At 27.7% G+C, this 15872-nt stretch overlaps 1 protein-coding gene across 9 annotated transcripts in view; it reads right to left on the reverse strand.

The window, feature by feature from the left end:
• Positions 1-15872, reverse strand: part of LOC129921327 (potassium voltage-gated channel subfamily H member 2) — a 333339-nt gene that overhangs the window by 58024 nt on the left and 259443 nt on the right. For all 9 annotated transcript variants that reach the window (XM_056003120.1, XM_056003123.1, XM_056003119.1 and 6 more), the window contains one exon: positions 1778-1959. In XM_056003120.1, coding sequence (XP_055859095.1) covers positions 1778-1959 — 182 coding nt within the window. The remainder of the gene's footprint in view (positions 1-1777; positions 1960-15872) is intronic.

The following is a 15872-nucleotide window of genomic DNA, read 5'->3' on the forward strand; positions in this document are numbered from 1 at the left end:
GGTTGTACACTGAGGGAAAAGCCAACATAAAACAACGTAAAATCAATGAAAAGCACATTGATTTAACTATAATTCGGAATCATTTTGCGTTGAAGGTGAAAATTTTAAAATCAAACTGGAAAAAAGGTTAATTTTTTGTGGTTTTGTATCTTAAAGCAACAATAATCAAAGTTGTTTCGTTTTGAAACAAAGACGTTTCAATTTATTTTTTCTCTCAGTGTAAAGACTACATATTTGATGGATCTGCATTAGGGGAAAGGAGTTAAAGTGGTTTTTTGTGGGAACCAAAAATCCTGGAAGTCTATCATTCACACAATTGCCAATATTTGCATACTGCAGAAGGGCGCTTCTCTCGGGTTCGTTTCCGTCCCAGTCCTACCACTTCCCCCTCATGCCACGTACGAGAACTCATCCATAATTAAACTGATGGCGGAACAGATTATGAAATTATCCATATTAAAATGGAAGTTCCTGCATTCCAAAAGTTTTAGTAGAGAAGGAAAGGACCTATTTTTTGTAATTGACAAGAAATATGACCTTCTCTTGAAAGACAAACGAGACGTGGTCAGAAATGGTCTGGGACCCTTAAAGTAAGGAGAAATGATAGCTCGTGGTGCAAATGAGAATTGGCATCACGCTAAAGCAGCAACATACCTCATGGGAATGTGGCCTTAAATCCAAGAACCATGGTGTATTAAGATATCTGTGGCAACAAGTAATAACAAAATAAGTCAACTTATGTCGAAATTTTTTACAAAATCTGATGCATTTGTAAGCAATCAAGTCTAATTTTCGTATTTCTATCTGACATAAGTTTTTTTTTTTAACTGTTTTCGATAAACTGTCAAAATAATTTGATATCTGCAGGTGTTCCGCAGGATACACTCTTCGTATACAATTTTATTGATCCTTTTTTTGAAATTCTTTCTACGCCAATGATTTGGTGTTGCTGGCAAAACAGATTCCTGATCGGTGCCTGCCACAAGAAACGACTTAATTTTTAGAAATTAAGGAATTTTTTTTTCGTAAAAAACAAAATTATTTTTATTTTTATGAATCAAATTTAAACTAAATCATAAAAGTTGTATTTATTCTTGTAGTGTATGTTACCAACACATACTTTATAATTTCTTTTAAAAAGTCCAAATTCTAAGGAACTAATGTTTACCCATGTATGTATTGAAAAAGTCAAACTAAATAAATAAAAAAAAAAACACACATTAAAAATAATTCTTATTTTTAAGAAAAATTCAACTAAACGCTATGTTCTTAGATCTAAATTTTTTCTAAAAGAGGGAAAAATTGTCAATATAATTTCGAAATTTTTGATATTATTTCGTTTTTATTATAAGGATCTATGTAGTTCTCAGGTAGGTTATTTTTTGTTAAATTTCTAATCATTTTTTTTTTGCACAAACTACTTTCTAAAAACACAATCCTAAAATTATGCTACAAAAAATATTTAAAAAGCATTAAAAATATTATTTTATTTTTCATTTTGTTGAAAAAAAAAAACATTTATTTTATATAAGCACTTAATTTAATTTACTAGCTATTAAAAAAATTCATTGATTCAAAAATTGAAAATTAAATTAAAAAAATCGATGTATCTTATATCATAAATATACTTATAAAATTTTTGTTTTATTTTTAATATTAGATATTTAAAAAAAAAAATATAAACCAATTAAAAAAAAAATAGATAAAACTAAAGAAAATAGTTTTCTTTTTTTTTTTTCTTTGGATAAAAAAGTAAAAACAAAAAAATTAGACTTACCTCATCAGTATCGCTACCAACTAATAATAAATCAAAGGGTATCGCGGCTACCAAATCGATTAGAAACCATCCACTTAAATAGTTAACCGCTATCCGTCCAGGATGTGATACAACTTCGTCCTGGCCATTTACGAATGTTGTGCGAAAATTTATTAATATATCTATCACAAATGTTACATCCACTGTAAATGGAAATTAAGAAAAGAAAAAAATTGTTGTTGTTTCTCTTTCTTTGCAACCATTTTTTTTTTGTTTTTAGGTATAGTTTTTTATTGTTTTTGTTTGTTGTTATTTGTTGTTAATTTTTTTTTTTTACTGGGCACACAAAGTATGATGATTCATTTTTTTATTTCACGATTGTTTTTTTTTTTAAATTGTTGTTGTTGCTGTTGGTGTTTTGTGTGGTAGTGTGTTAGGTATAATATTAAGTTTAAATATTTTGTATTTTTTATTATTATTTAAATGTAGTTTAGGATTATTAAAATGTAAGAGTTGAGTAGTATATTGTGTATGGTTGGTTTTTTTTTTTTGCATTTTATTTTGCTAATAAAATATTATTTGCTTTGCGTAACAAATTGCATTAGATATATAATAACATTTAAGCATAACTATATTCTTTTTTTTTTTTCTGAAAGGCATTCTATGAGTTTGCAGCGATTCAGCAAAATGAACAATGTAAAAATATTAATTAAAAAAAAAATTAAAATTAAAAAAAAAAAAAATTAAAATAAATAAATTAAATTATTAACAAACATCGAAACACATTTAAGTTAATTTAATTTAAAATATTTTTGTTAAAAATATTCTATTACATTCATTCTAGTTTTAATTTATAAAAAAAAAACTAATTTAAACAAAAAATAAAAAATATCTAAAAAAAAAAAAAATAATTACAAGAAAGGATATGTTGAAGGATCTGAAATAAGAAAGAAAAAAACAGAAAATTTCCTTTTTCACTCATTGATGATGCTAATCAGATTATTTTTATTAGTTTTTTTTTAATTAAATGAAACTCCGTTACCATGTGAGAGAGTTGAAGCTGTCGAATTTGAAGGATGATCAAAATAATTAAATTATAATTATTCCGAAAGATATGTACCTATAATACTTTTTTGATGTTGACAAGGATTTATTTGCACTTGAACGATGAGAGAGAGATGATTAATTATTATGCTGAGAGAGATCAATGTTGATATATCCGACAAAATAAAATAAAATTCAATTAATTTAAAAATTATGCTTGTGGGCTGAATGAAGGGGCGGGGTATAAATTTTCTCAATCGAATTAAGAAGTCAAGGATACTGATACACGTTGAATTGAAGAAGGCTGCCTCATTCTATATATATTCTCATCAAGTCTTTGGCGAGAGATCCTTAACACATTTTTATAGAAGTCGATTAATGCTGAGTGGTGGTGATAGTGGAGGAGGGGTGTCATCTAGAGAGAAGTCTTTCATCCTTATAAAATATTTAAAGGAAGATTTAACTTAAGAGAGAACAAAAAAAAAAAAAATGAAAGAAATCATATTCCTTGTATAATATCGAAGAAGAAATAAAATATTAAATCGTTAAATGTGATAGAGGTATGTTGTGTTGGTTTTAGTGGTTGTTAAATAAATAATGATTTTGGAAGAAAATTAAATTGGAACTTAAAATGCGAAGATACAAAATTGACATTAACCCATGTTACAAGTTACAAGTTTAAAAGTCTGTAAAAAAGGATCTGATATAATAATACAAAAAAATGTAAAATGAATTCTACTTAGATTATTTTAACATCTCTTTTTCAATAAATTTGTAAAAATGACAAAAAACGCAAAACGTGATTTTTTTCCAATTGAAAGGACTTCTTTTGTGATTGAAAAGTATAAAAAGATTTTTTTTCATCATTTGTATTGATGCCTTTCCGGAAAAATTATGGATACTTAACATCATATTCATATATTTTACAAGAAAAGAAAAAAAAAGTGAAACGTTTCCTTTTCAATTACAGAATATTTACATATTTTGTTGTGAATTTTTGCAGAAATGTTCGAAGGATTAAAAAAGAGATTTGCAACACAAAGAATTATTGTGTTTATTGTGCAAATTTGAAATTTTGGCGTTCCATCCTCAAGGGTTTCATGATGAGTTGACTATTGAGGCAACTTGTCAATATTAAATTTGATTTTGTTAAGTTCAACTTGTGTAGGTAGATACATTGTATAGATTTTGTGACAATATTAAGAATTTCCTTGAGTTTATTTCTTAATATTTCGTAAATTTATAAATAGTTATATATTATCTGCTTTCAATTCATATTTCTTCTATTAATAAAAAATGACATGAAAACGAAGTTGTTCCAAAATATTTTCCATCAATTTCAATTGATTTACCAGACTTTTTTTCGCTACCTATTATATCTACCTCTTCACTAAATATTGAAAAATAAAAAGACCTATTCCAGAAATTTATTTGAATTTTGTAGTCAGCAGTGCTCTCCTAGTCTAATGGAAATTTATTTATCTCAAAAACGGATCTAACGATTTTTATTAAGCAAAATATGTATCTGTACTGGGACAAAAAAGTCCTACTTTTGATGTAAAAAAAGACATTTTTTGAACCATTATTCTTGTCATAGAATAGTTTTCTAAATGCAAAAAACTGAGAAAAAATTATTATTTAAAAAAAAACTGAATAATACTTTTTACAAGTCTTACATTCAAATATTTCTCTCTAATACTGCCCATAATCTCGTAAAGGACCTAACTACATATTTCATACTTCTGAGTTAAAGAGGAAAACAAAAAATCAAATACCGCAATTTGCATATAAAAATGAAAAAAATGTCAAAAATATTTGGAATTTTCTGACTTATTTAAAGACCTAGGCTAAAAAAACGAAATGAGAATAAATCAAAGACAATGCCCTTACTCCAAATATGCAAAAAAAAAACAATTTGTAGTCATGGACTTTACGAAATTATGGGCAGAATACTTATATGCTTTGGAAATTAATCTGAAAAAGTGATATCAGTATTCCAGGAAGGTAGCCAGGGGGGGCATTGAGGGGCAATGCCCTACCTTAAAATATCCCTACCTTGGAAAATACCCTATATTAAAAAAATGCCCTACCATAAGAAAGGGATTACCTTCAAAAATGCTCTACCTTCAAAATGCTCTTCTTATAAAAATGCAGTAGGTACCTTCAATAATTCGTTATGCCCTACCTTAAAACATTGCCTTTTAGAGCTTTTAAAATGCCCTAACTTCAAAAAGGCTGCCCTTATAAAAATGCAATACCTTCGAAAAAGCTCTAGCTTTAAAAATGTTCAACTTATAAAGATGCCGTAGCTTGAAAATTGCTCCGGCTTTAAAAAATTCCCTGCCTAGGAAATGCACTACCTTCAAAAATGCCCTATTTATGAAAACGTTCTACATTTAAAAATGCCTTACTTTTGAAAATGTCCTTCTTTTAAAAATATCCTATACTTATAAAAGAGGCGTTATATTTCTCTTTTATGATATTATAGTACGCCAAACAACTGAAAATATCTCAGACATTAAGAATAATATCGGAAAGATTGAAACAGTTTAGACAGAAGACAACGTTTTTTTAATGAAATCGGTACATTAGAGTATAACCTCAAAAACAGTAGAAAACGACTTTTTTGCATTTTCCAGCACAGCGTTAATATTTCAAAAACGAAAAAAGTACCTAAATATTTTGACTTCGGATTCGAGTTCAGCGGCCCCAGGAAATGAGGCCGCCATACAAAAATAAAATAAGGCTCCAAAAAATACACACAAAAAAAAAATTTTGTTGTGTTGTTTCATTTTTGGAGCCTTATTTTATTTTGTTTTTGAGGAATAATTTCATTATGAAATAAGGCCCCTATGAAATGAGACCACAACACTAATTTTGGGGGCCTTATTTCATTTTTCATAATTTACATGAAAATGCTAAACTGAATTGTCTTTCAAAAAACTTTTGTAAAGTTCCGGTTATTAAGTAACCAGAATTGTCAAAGTACCGCTTATTGTGGATTCGCTGATGGTTTGCAGCAAGACTTTTTAGTAAGTAACAGAATAGTTGACAAATTCGTTATAATAATAACGCATAATTTCATTATGAAAAAATACCCCAAGATTTTTTTACAAAAAAATTAAATTAGTTGTATATTGTGCTCAATTGGGATTTCAAGAAAACAAAAAAAAAAAAAACAATGAAATAAATTAGATTTCACTACATATTTGTCAAAGATTACGCTGAGTGACAAAAACTAACATTTTAAGATTACTTTAGTCAAAATTAAGTACGTTTTGTCGAACATAGTAAAGAGGAATACTTTCTTTTTCAATATATACCACCGAAATTTGGATTAAGGGCAAAGAAAACAATAGGGGTATTCCCGATTCCATGCAAATGGTCTCGTATCGTTGCAAAAGTGTAATATTTTCTTACACTAAAACAACCAAATATACCTACAGACTACAATTTTTTTTACACTTTTGTACTTTTGGTAGGTATATATAAAATACAATGGTGTAAAATTTGTCTTATTTGTAGTTGTAGTAGTAGAAAAATAAAATTCGGATCGTGAATACCCCTATTTTTTTTTACATTCGTTCAGCAATTGCAAAAATCCTAGCTTTGTCAATTTTCAACTGACTTGGGTGTAGAATAAGATATTTAGGCCATTTCAGGAACTTGACTGAGAAAAAAAATTTAAACGATTACCAATGCCCTACCTGATAAGACCGTTGTCCTACCTTAAATTCAACTCTGGCTACCGGCCTGCAGTATTCACTTGAAGGTTAACGATTTGATTTCTTAAACAAAAAACTTCCAGAAAATTATAAGAATTTGATCTTTACTCATATTTATATTAGTATTTTTTTCCTCACATATCACATTGCAGCACGCAATGAAACATTCAATATTTTTTTATTTGCTTAATATTTCATTTCCATTAAGCTCACAATGTTGATATGTTTTTTTTTTGATTTTGTTTTTATATTGAATTTTTGCATTTGCATATCATGGCCAGATTTCTTTTGGTTAATTTGCATATGACAACATATTAAAACAAATTTTTTTTCCACAATGCACTCAGCTGCTATGTTAAACGAAAAAAAAAAAATATAAAGAAACATCACCCACATACATCAAAATATTTATAGCTTTGTGTTTGTACAGAAATGTGACTTTTCGTCACATATCCTTATAGTGAATATTTTAAAAGTAATTATAGGTGAGCTTTTTTTCCACGGTCGTAGGTAGGGATATTGGTAGTATAAGGAATACATCATGCATGTTGATTGATGGAATTTTATGCAACCTTTCGGTAGTGATATCCCCGAATAATAACATTTTTCTGTATTATTGTATAATATAGTTCAAGTCGAGGATAAAAGTTAAAAGGATTCTGAAGAATTATTCACAATGAAAACAAGAAAATTCTTTTTTGGATCTTTTTTCGAAACTAAGAAAATATTTGCATTTTTTAACGAAATCGAGATCTATCTAAAAAAAAATAAATGATAATCAAATCTTATCCTTACCTCACCAAAAACAAATTATATAAACTCTAAAATAAGTAAAATGAAAACAATAATTTCCAATATTTCCTTTAAGGATAAAAATATCCTTTAAAACTTCAACAGATTAAATTTTAATCCCAAATAGAAATAAATCTTCTTTCACTGACATGTTTTGCTATTTGTAAAAAGTGTACATATTTTATTATTATTTGAGTTCGAGAAAATGTTGTTATGACATCTTGACGTTTGGCGAAAGATAAAATTTATCCTTCACTTCTTCAGAAGAAATATAAATCAAATATAAATTGACAAGTTTCTTTTTTTTTTTAAAGGATGATGAATACCAAAACAAAAAAAAAATATATAAAGAAAATACAAAACTAATTTAAAAAAAATCCACGAAGTTCTGCATTCTCTAAATTTAAATTTTAATTAATAAAATTTTATTAACATTTATAGTTTTTTAAAATTTATATATGAACATTCAAATTAAAATAAATAAAATAATAATACAAAAAAAAAAAACAAAAATACAATTTGTAGGTATTTATTATTGTCAATGTTTAACTGAAGAAAATTTGTTGTAGAATTGTATTGAAAATATTTATAAATAAAATAGAGATTGGATTGGAAATTGTGTGAGAGTATTTTTCTGTTTTTTTTATTTTATTGCATAAGCACATGCTCTCGTCGTAAAAATGAGAATGTTTAATTTATGATGAAAAAAAAAAACAATTTCTCTCTAGGTTTAAAACACTAAAACGCATCTGTCTATTGAAAAGAATATAAAACCAATTCCTGGAACAATTATTTTCAGAACTGTATGTGTAATAGAAAACAGAGGAAAAAAATCCATTTAAATTTATCAATATTTCCTTGTTCTTTGCTAATATTGAACATTTTTATAAAATTTCATAGGAGCATCAATCTTTGGGGTATACAAAAGCAAAAAAGAGTTTCACTTGAAACATTTTATGGACTCTTTTGATTCTCTTGATTGATACCGAGTTTTCCCTTTTAATAAAAAGAATTTTAATTTTAACCTTTGGTTCCGAGGCTGATGAGTGTTCGGAAAAATGTCATAATTGTTTATTCAACGATAGAACACGTTTATCAGTTCATAGTAACAACTATTTTAAACTTTTAATAGTTAGCTTGAAAAATAGTCGCCTGCTCTCAAAATAATTTTTTCTTATGAAATTAATTATTATTAACGAAAGCGAACAGTACTTCACTGTGAATGGGTCACATAACTTTAAGCACTTCATTTCCTATCTAATTTTGTACAAATGAGTACGAAATTATCTCATTTTAAATTTTTAGGAATAAATATCTCGTTTGCCCTTGTCGAAACAGGCTATAAGGATAGCAATTTAAAATTCATAAGAAAGAATCAATATCAATGTTATGTAAAAACATGTCAGGTTTTTGAAATATCCTCAAAAAATGTCAAAACTCAAAAAAAAAAGTTCCTATCTGACATTTTTTGAGGATATCTCAAAAAACCTGGTATGATACGGCAAAATAAACTTTGGATTCGGTTTCAGTGACCCAAGAACTATATGAAAAGCCTAGTCGCAACCCCAGATAAGAACTTTTGTTTTTTTGGTTTTGACATTTTTTTGAGGATATCTCAGAAACCTGACGTTATAGCGCAAAATTGACTTTGAATCTGGATTCAGCGATCCAAAAACTATATGACTAACATATTCGCACATCCAGATGAAAGAAACATTTTTTGAGGTTATCTCGAAAACCTGACGTGATGGGGCAAAACGGACTTCAGATTCAGTTTAAGCGACCCAAAAACTATATGAAAAACTTAGTCGCAAGCTCAGGTCAGAACTTGTATTTTGTGTTGTTGTGTGGCTGTGTAATTAATGAAACTTCAATATACAATTAACTAAAGTTACAGGTGTGACATAAGACAACTTGATTTATTATGAACAAGCAAGCTATCATTAACTGTCACCTAACATAATTATGGGTACAAATATTGCTTTTTTTTATAGCCGTGAACCTTTTTCAAAAGTAATTAAAAATTGCATTTCACATAAGACATTGGGACAAAAAATTGGTTCCCTGCATTTTGGAAAACTAATTACATATTACAGGTTACAGTTCCTTACCTAACCCCCATGAATTTTTCAGAAATGATTTTTGTATGTTTTTTTTTTTAAATACATATAGGTATTGTGAATATACTTTAGGAAGAAATTTTGTTGAATTTACTCAAAGCGTTCAATACGCTTCGTGCAGCAATATCACACCCTTTACAAAAAAAAAAATATATCGCACCTGAACATTTATGAAATATTGCAAATGTAATTTAATCTTTTTACTTATGAATAAGTAATGAATAGTAAATAGAAAGTAAAATCCACGACTTTTTACAATTTACAATATGGCTTCTTAGAGTCACCGAATCATACTGAATCGATTTTTTTTTTACGTCACACCCGTTACACTACATTTTAAGAGATTGGAGACAGGTTAAACAAATGTAAGTTTAAAAATATAGTAACAACAACTAAAAACATTAGCTGTACAAAGTTAGGAACACAATATTGATTGATTTTTAATTTTCTTAAAATCGGAGGAATTTTTATCTTCTACGGCTCAATTGATTCAATTTTTTTACATGTTCTTTGAATACTAACTAATACGAAAATTGCAACTTCAAAATATTGAGAATCAGCCTGCACTGCAATTTTTATTACAAAATTCACAATACTTTCTTTAACTAAAAACAACTCGCAACTAATCAATTTTATGAACAAATAAATGCGGAAAGTTTTCAAAAGAATAAAATAATTTTTTTAGATCAAAACCCCTTTGTAATTTAAAAAGTTCTGTAAGCAGTATAAAAACGATTTAACGAAAATAAGTAAAACTTTAATTTAACTTGCGCATATGATGCGGCAATCCTTAGCTGTTGGCATTTTTTTCGTGGTGCCATTGGTCGTTTTTGGCGTCAATATTTATTTGCACGGCCATTTCTGGACGATAAGTTATGAAATTTGGTACACTGAATGATAATAGTATGTAGAGTAAGAAAAAGCTGCCAACTTTTTGTTATTCGCAATGGCGGCTCCAAAATGGCGGAAAGAATGGTCGTTAAAATAGAATTTTCATTTTCAAAACAGCATATAAGCTAGAAATTGGGCTAAATTCATAACAAATTAGTCGAAAAAAATCTACGACGTCACGTTTTTGAGATATAAGTAGTTCAAAATTAATTTTTATTTACGAAACGAGACGTCATAGATTTTTTTCGACTTCAGATTTGAATTTAGAACATTAAAATCTATTAGAAAAGTATATTTTTGTTCACAGAAAAAATAAATTATCAGTTTTATTGAACATTGAAACTTTTCATTATATCATGTTTTCTAATATTTACTTAAAAACATAGTTGGCAACCATATATCCGCAATATTTTCAATTTTCTTATGAAATAGCGTAATAAGGGAGGGGTCTTAAAATGTGTTTTACTAAGTTGCCATTTTTTGGACTTTGTTTTAAAATTTTTTTTTTTAAAGAATATGAATCTATGAATTCTAAATCTAAGATCTGACACCTTTTTGTTATGAATTTATCCCAATTTCTAGCTTATATACTGTTTTGAAAATGAAAATTCTATTTTAACGCCCATTCTTTCCGCCATTTTGGAGCCGCCATTTTTAATTAAAAAAAAAGTTGGCAGCTTTTTCTTATTCTCCATACTATTATCATTCAGTGTACCAAATTTCATAACTTTTCGTCCAGAAATGGCCGTGCAAATGAATTTGCAAAAAAACGACCAATGGCACCACTGTGCATCGCAATGACTGAGGAGACCAACTTCAATGTCAGGCCAATTCCCTGTCTCCTGGAATATTATAAAAACAGTTTTTATATGATTATATCGACGCACGGAAGTCATGACGAAAATCACTGTTTCGGACTTCTTCATCAGTTTTGATTAAAGCCTCGAATTTTTTTTGACACGAAAAAAAAGTAAGAATGTAAAAATGATATGTGCTTGTCAACCGTGAGCACTTGATAATTAAGGTATTCCTTAACGAACATAGTTGTTTTATATATATAACATCACTTATTATAAAGATCGACAATCATGAGAAAAATTCAAGCACCAAGCTTAAATTAAATATTCCCTCATTAAATATAATATTTGAATTAGCCTTGTAGAATGTAACTGAACAGAATATCAACGAGAATAAGAAATATGTATATTGTAATTTTGCTAAACGAAAATATATCTTTTTCTTGAGAAAAGGAACCATAAGATAAGATTATTACCCCTCAGCAAATAGAAAAAAACAAGTAAATTAAGAAAATAAGTAGCTTTATGGTTGAGTGCTGTGTTTTTGTCTTGAAAGAAGGGTGCTCCTTTAGTTCATATATACAATTCAAGGGGATAGATTTATATAGAAGGATATTCAAGCAGAAAATCTTCAGCTTCAGCTTCATAAGTGGACTCCTTCTGGATGAAAAAAAAAATCTCTTATGGTAAAGTTACTTAGAATGTTTTCTTTGTTTAATATTTGTTATCTTCTCAAAATATTAGTTTATAATTATGTTATAAATAGATTCCCTTCAGCTAAATTAACTTTATTCCGACTGTAATAAGCTCAATGTGAAGAAATTTGCATGCGTTGCCGCAAGTTGTTATGCATTTTTTAAAATTTTCCCTTTTGATTTTGATTTTGGTTTTTGTTTATTTAACAAGAATGCAATCTTAAATGGGTTTAATTTAGATATTATATTTTCTGTTTTAGTAGCTTGAAGACCATGAACTTAAATTTTGCAATTATCGTTCAAGTTCTTTTGAAATAATAGAATGATTTTTTTTTACTACTTCTGCAGTAATCAGTAAAAAGGGTATCTTTAGGAAATGCACGTAATTTTTACATTCTTTGGAATCTTTCGATTTTTTTTTACACTAGTTACTTTCTGGGTTTATGTTACCCTTGAGCATACAAATTATTTGACCAAAAAAGGTTAAATTTAAAAGAAATCTATAATTTATTAACTTTTCCAAGCACGTTTGAAAATTTCTTTTATATTTTTTCAAACTTTAATGTAATCATTTAGCCATGAGGCCAATTATTATACGAATGACCTAGTTGTGCATTTTATTTTTTATTGATTTTACTTTTACAATAATGAAGCATAGTTTAAGAAGTGAAAAAAAAGGAAATATTTCTAGAATATTTGCTTTTACATTCTCGGAAATTTAAAATTATAAACACACAATAACCACTATCTTATTGATAGATATCTATCGGAAGGTACATATCCTCATTTCTATTACTTGCACACAAGTTTATGGCGTAAATTTAATTTCCGTTTTGGGAAATTCTAAAATTTATTGAAGCTAAAAAGAATTTAATTTATGAAAAAAGTAGTAAACGAAGGTAATACAAATTTCAGGAATGAAAAGAAAAATATGAAGACCAATAACTTCCTGGAAATATGCAATATGTATTGGTTGAAATTATATTTAATTCAATATTTCTTTCTTTTACACTTATACATACAGGGTGTCCCACAGTCACCGCCCCAAAACGAAAACCATGGATTCCTGAGGTCATTTTAAGTCGAAAAACTTAAAAGGTAATTTTCTCCTTTTCGTCCCGTTTTTGAGTTATGACGGTTTTTATGATTTTTGCTCTATTTTCCCTTAACTGGCTTTATCTTTGCCAAACTACGTCTGATTTAAAAGATTTTTTTTACCACCAATCAAGAATTTATTACAGTTTTAGTTTGTCCTTAAACTTTTTTTTCAGCAGACAACTGTAATAAATTCTTGATTGGTGGTAAAAAAAATCTTTCGTAACAGACGTAGTTTGGCAAAGATAAAGCCAGTTAAGGGAAAATAGAGCATAAATCATAAAAACCGTCATAACTCGAAAACGGGACGAAAAAGAGAAAAACTACCTTTTAAATTTTTCGACTTAAAAATACCTCAGGAATTCATGGATTTCGTTTAGGGCGGTGGTGACTGTGGGACACCCTGTATATTCTATAATGAATAGAACTTAAAAATTCAATTATTCCATTTTTTAAAGTTTATTTAGACAAACATTACGAATAGTTTTGTAATATTTGTTGGACAGCTGCACTTTTCAGTCAGCATTTATATTTTTGAGTTATAAATTCGTTGACTATTGACGAAACTAAAAAAATGTTGAAACAATGTTGTTAGCGAAACAGTCACTTATTATAGAAAAATGAGAAAGGAAAAATTCTTAACCAGTGTTTAAACTCCTTTTTAAAATTTTTCTGAACTAGGACTAGTTTTTCTATAAGGGATTTTAATATAATTTTTAGTTTTTTTTTACAAAATATAAAAAATCATGAGCAGAAAGGGTGGTAATACCTAATATTGTTGTTTATAACTGAATATTGTTCTTAATTATGCAATCTGAATAGAAAAGGTAGTTTTTTTTGCTTTAATTTTGCACAATTTTATTTTTTAAACCAATTTTCAGTTTACAAAACTATGAATGCTATTTTAATGGACATACATATCTCAAAATTTTTTTATATTTTAGAAATTTGATTAAAAAAAATTGTGAGACAGTAGTTTGTCGTATATTGTTGAAAATTCTTTGAAATAATTTTTTTTGCCAATATTAATAGCATCGAAATGCATATTTCTTAAGGAGAATTTTTTCTACCAAATTATAATTCACATTAACTTGGCAATTAAAAATCAGATGATGGATTCCTTTAAAGCTATTGACAAATGAAGACGAAGCAAACAATTTTTTTTTAGCGGTAAGAGTGGCAGAACAACGTCTACCTGGTCGGTTACTATAATATTTAAAAAATAAACCATATTAAAATGAAAACATCATTCATTGAAAATTCGAAGTGAAATCCTTCACTTTCTGGACTAATAGCATATAATTACTTAACAAAATCAGATATATTTTAATTATAATGAATAATATTTTTGCATGATTCCTAATTTTTTTTTAATCTGATTTACTGGTAGAAAAAAAAAACATTTGAGTCACTTGATATCATACGTGGGTTTCAAAAATAATTATTACCTTTACTAATAGAGTACAGGACTGCGTGTTTTCTATTATAGTCCTTCACAAATATTTTTGTTTTATTAATTTGGATAAATTATTAACTATCAAATTTTGATTTTTGACTCTCGTGTCACGCCAATACTGTATAATGTATTACTGATCAAAATCTTAACTTTTTTTGAGACAGTAATTTGCTATATTACATTAAAATTTAGGCTTTAATGGAAATTACCTTAATTTATTTTGATTGTGAGATTGAAAAAACGCAATATTTTTTAATTGCATTATTAAAAGTCTGTGAAGGTAGTCCTTTTATTTTTGATTAAATTAGTTGTCCACAAATTCTTCCGTTTATTTCTTTAAAATACAAAAAGGGACATTTTATGGCTTATTTGTTAATGTTTATACATATGTATTTCAATTTTAGACACACTTAAAGTGGATTTATTTATTGAATTTGAGTTACTATTTGGTACTAGTAAGACGCTTTTAATAGTATAAAACAAGAAAATTTTCTTATCTGAAATTGTTTTGTGATGTTCATTCTATAGCCAAATGAACAGAGCCTCTGTAAAGTCAAAAATAAAATTTGCAGTTTCTGTTTTTTGTCTCTAGAGAGCGCCATGTCCAATTTTATTGAATGCCACATAGCCTTTAACCAGCGGACAGACAAGATGCTTCCAAGAATGCTTAACTTGTTAAACTACGATAAGTAATTTAGAAGTTAGGGTGTCATAGATGAACATATTACCATATAGCCAAACACAACATATAACCCTAATTTTGTCTTTGCCGTAGTCCGGTAAAAATATGCGATATATTTTTTCTGAACTAAAATGTTGATCATGAAACTTAGCTCTAACCCTATCAACTAGATAAGTGTAGACTATGAAACTGATAGTGATACTTAAGCGATCATAAATGGGAATGAAATGCCATTTTTAATGGACAACACTTGAGGTAGAAGACTTAACTTTCCAATATTAGTCAACTCAACAGTTTCAATGTAAAAATTAACACTACCTTACCGTCCTTTAACTTAAGTATTAATTGTTAAAGAAAGGTTACCTTTTGTTAAACAAAGAGGTCCTATGTCTCTCTTAAAGAACACACACGGATTTAAAAGGTCTAAGAACCTAATAAAGTTTCGAGAAAAAAGGTCAATTTACATTTCTGACTGAAGCAAGATTTTAGAATGAAAAAAAAAATGAATCATTCAAATTAAAAGAAAATTCAAAGGTACATTACAAAAACTGTTAACAGGACTTTCATTAGATATTATTGTTCCTTGAAATCTCAAGTATAAGAAAAGAAATTGGCGTTTTCTCCGTAACCACGCGAAATTGACGGATTGTTTTTGAATAAATATAGAATGGTCTTAAGGTCTATTTACTTGAAATTCTCTTATACATTTAATTACATTTTCATTTAGTTATCTGCTGAATGATTCAATCTGATGAGTAGGAAATGGTATAAATAATAAAACTAAAAATTTCTTTTCACAATAAATGTCAGGGTATTATG

Source organism: Episyrphus balteatus, chromosome 1, assembly GCF_945859705.1.
Source record: "Episyrphus balteatus chromosome 1, idEpiBalt1.1, whole genome shotgun sequence".
Classification (NCBI taxonomy): Eukaryota; Metazoa; Arthropoda; class Insecta; order Diptera; family Syrphidae; genus Episyrphus; species Episyrphus balteatus.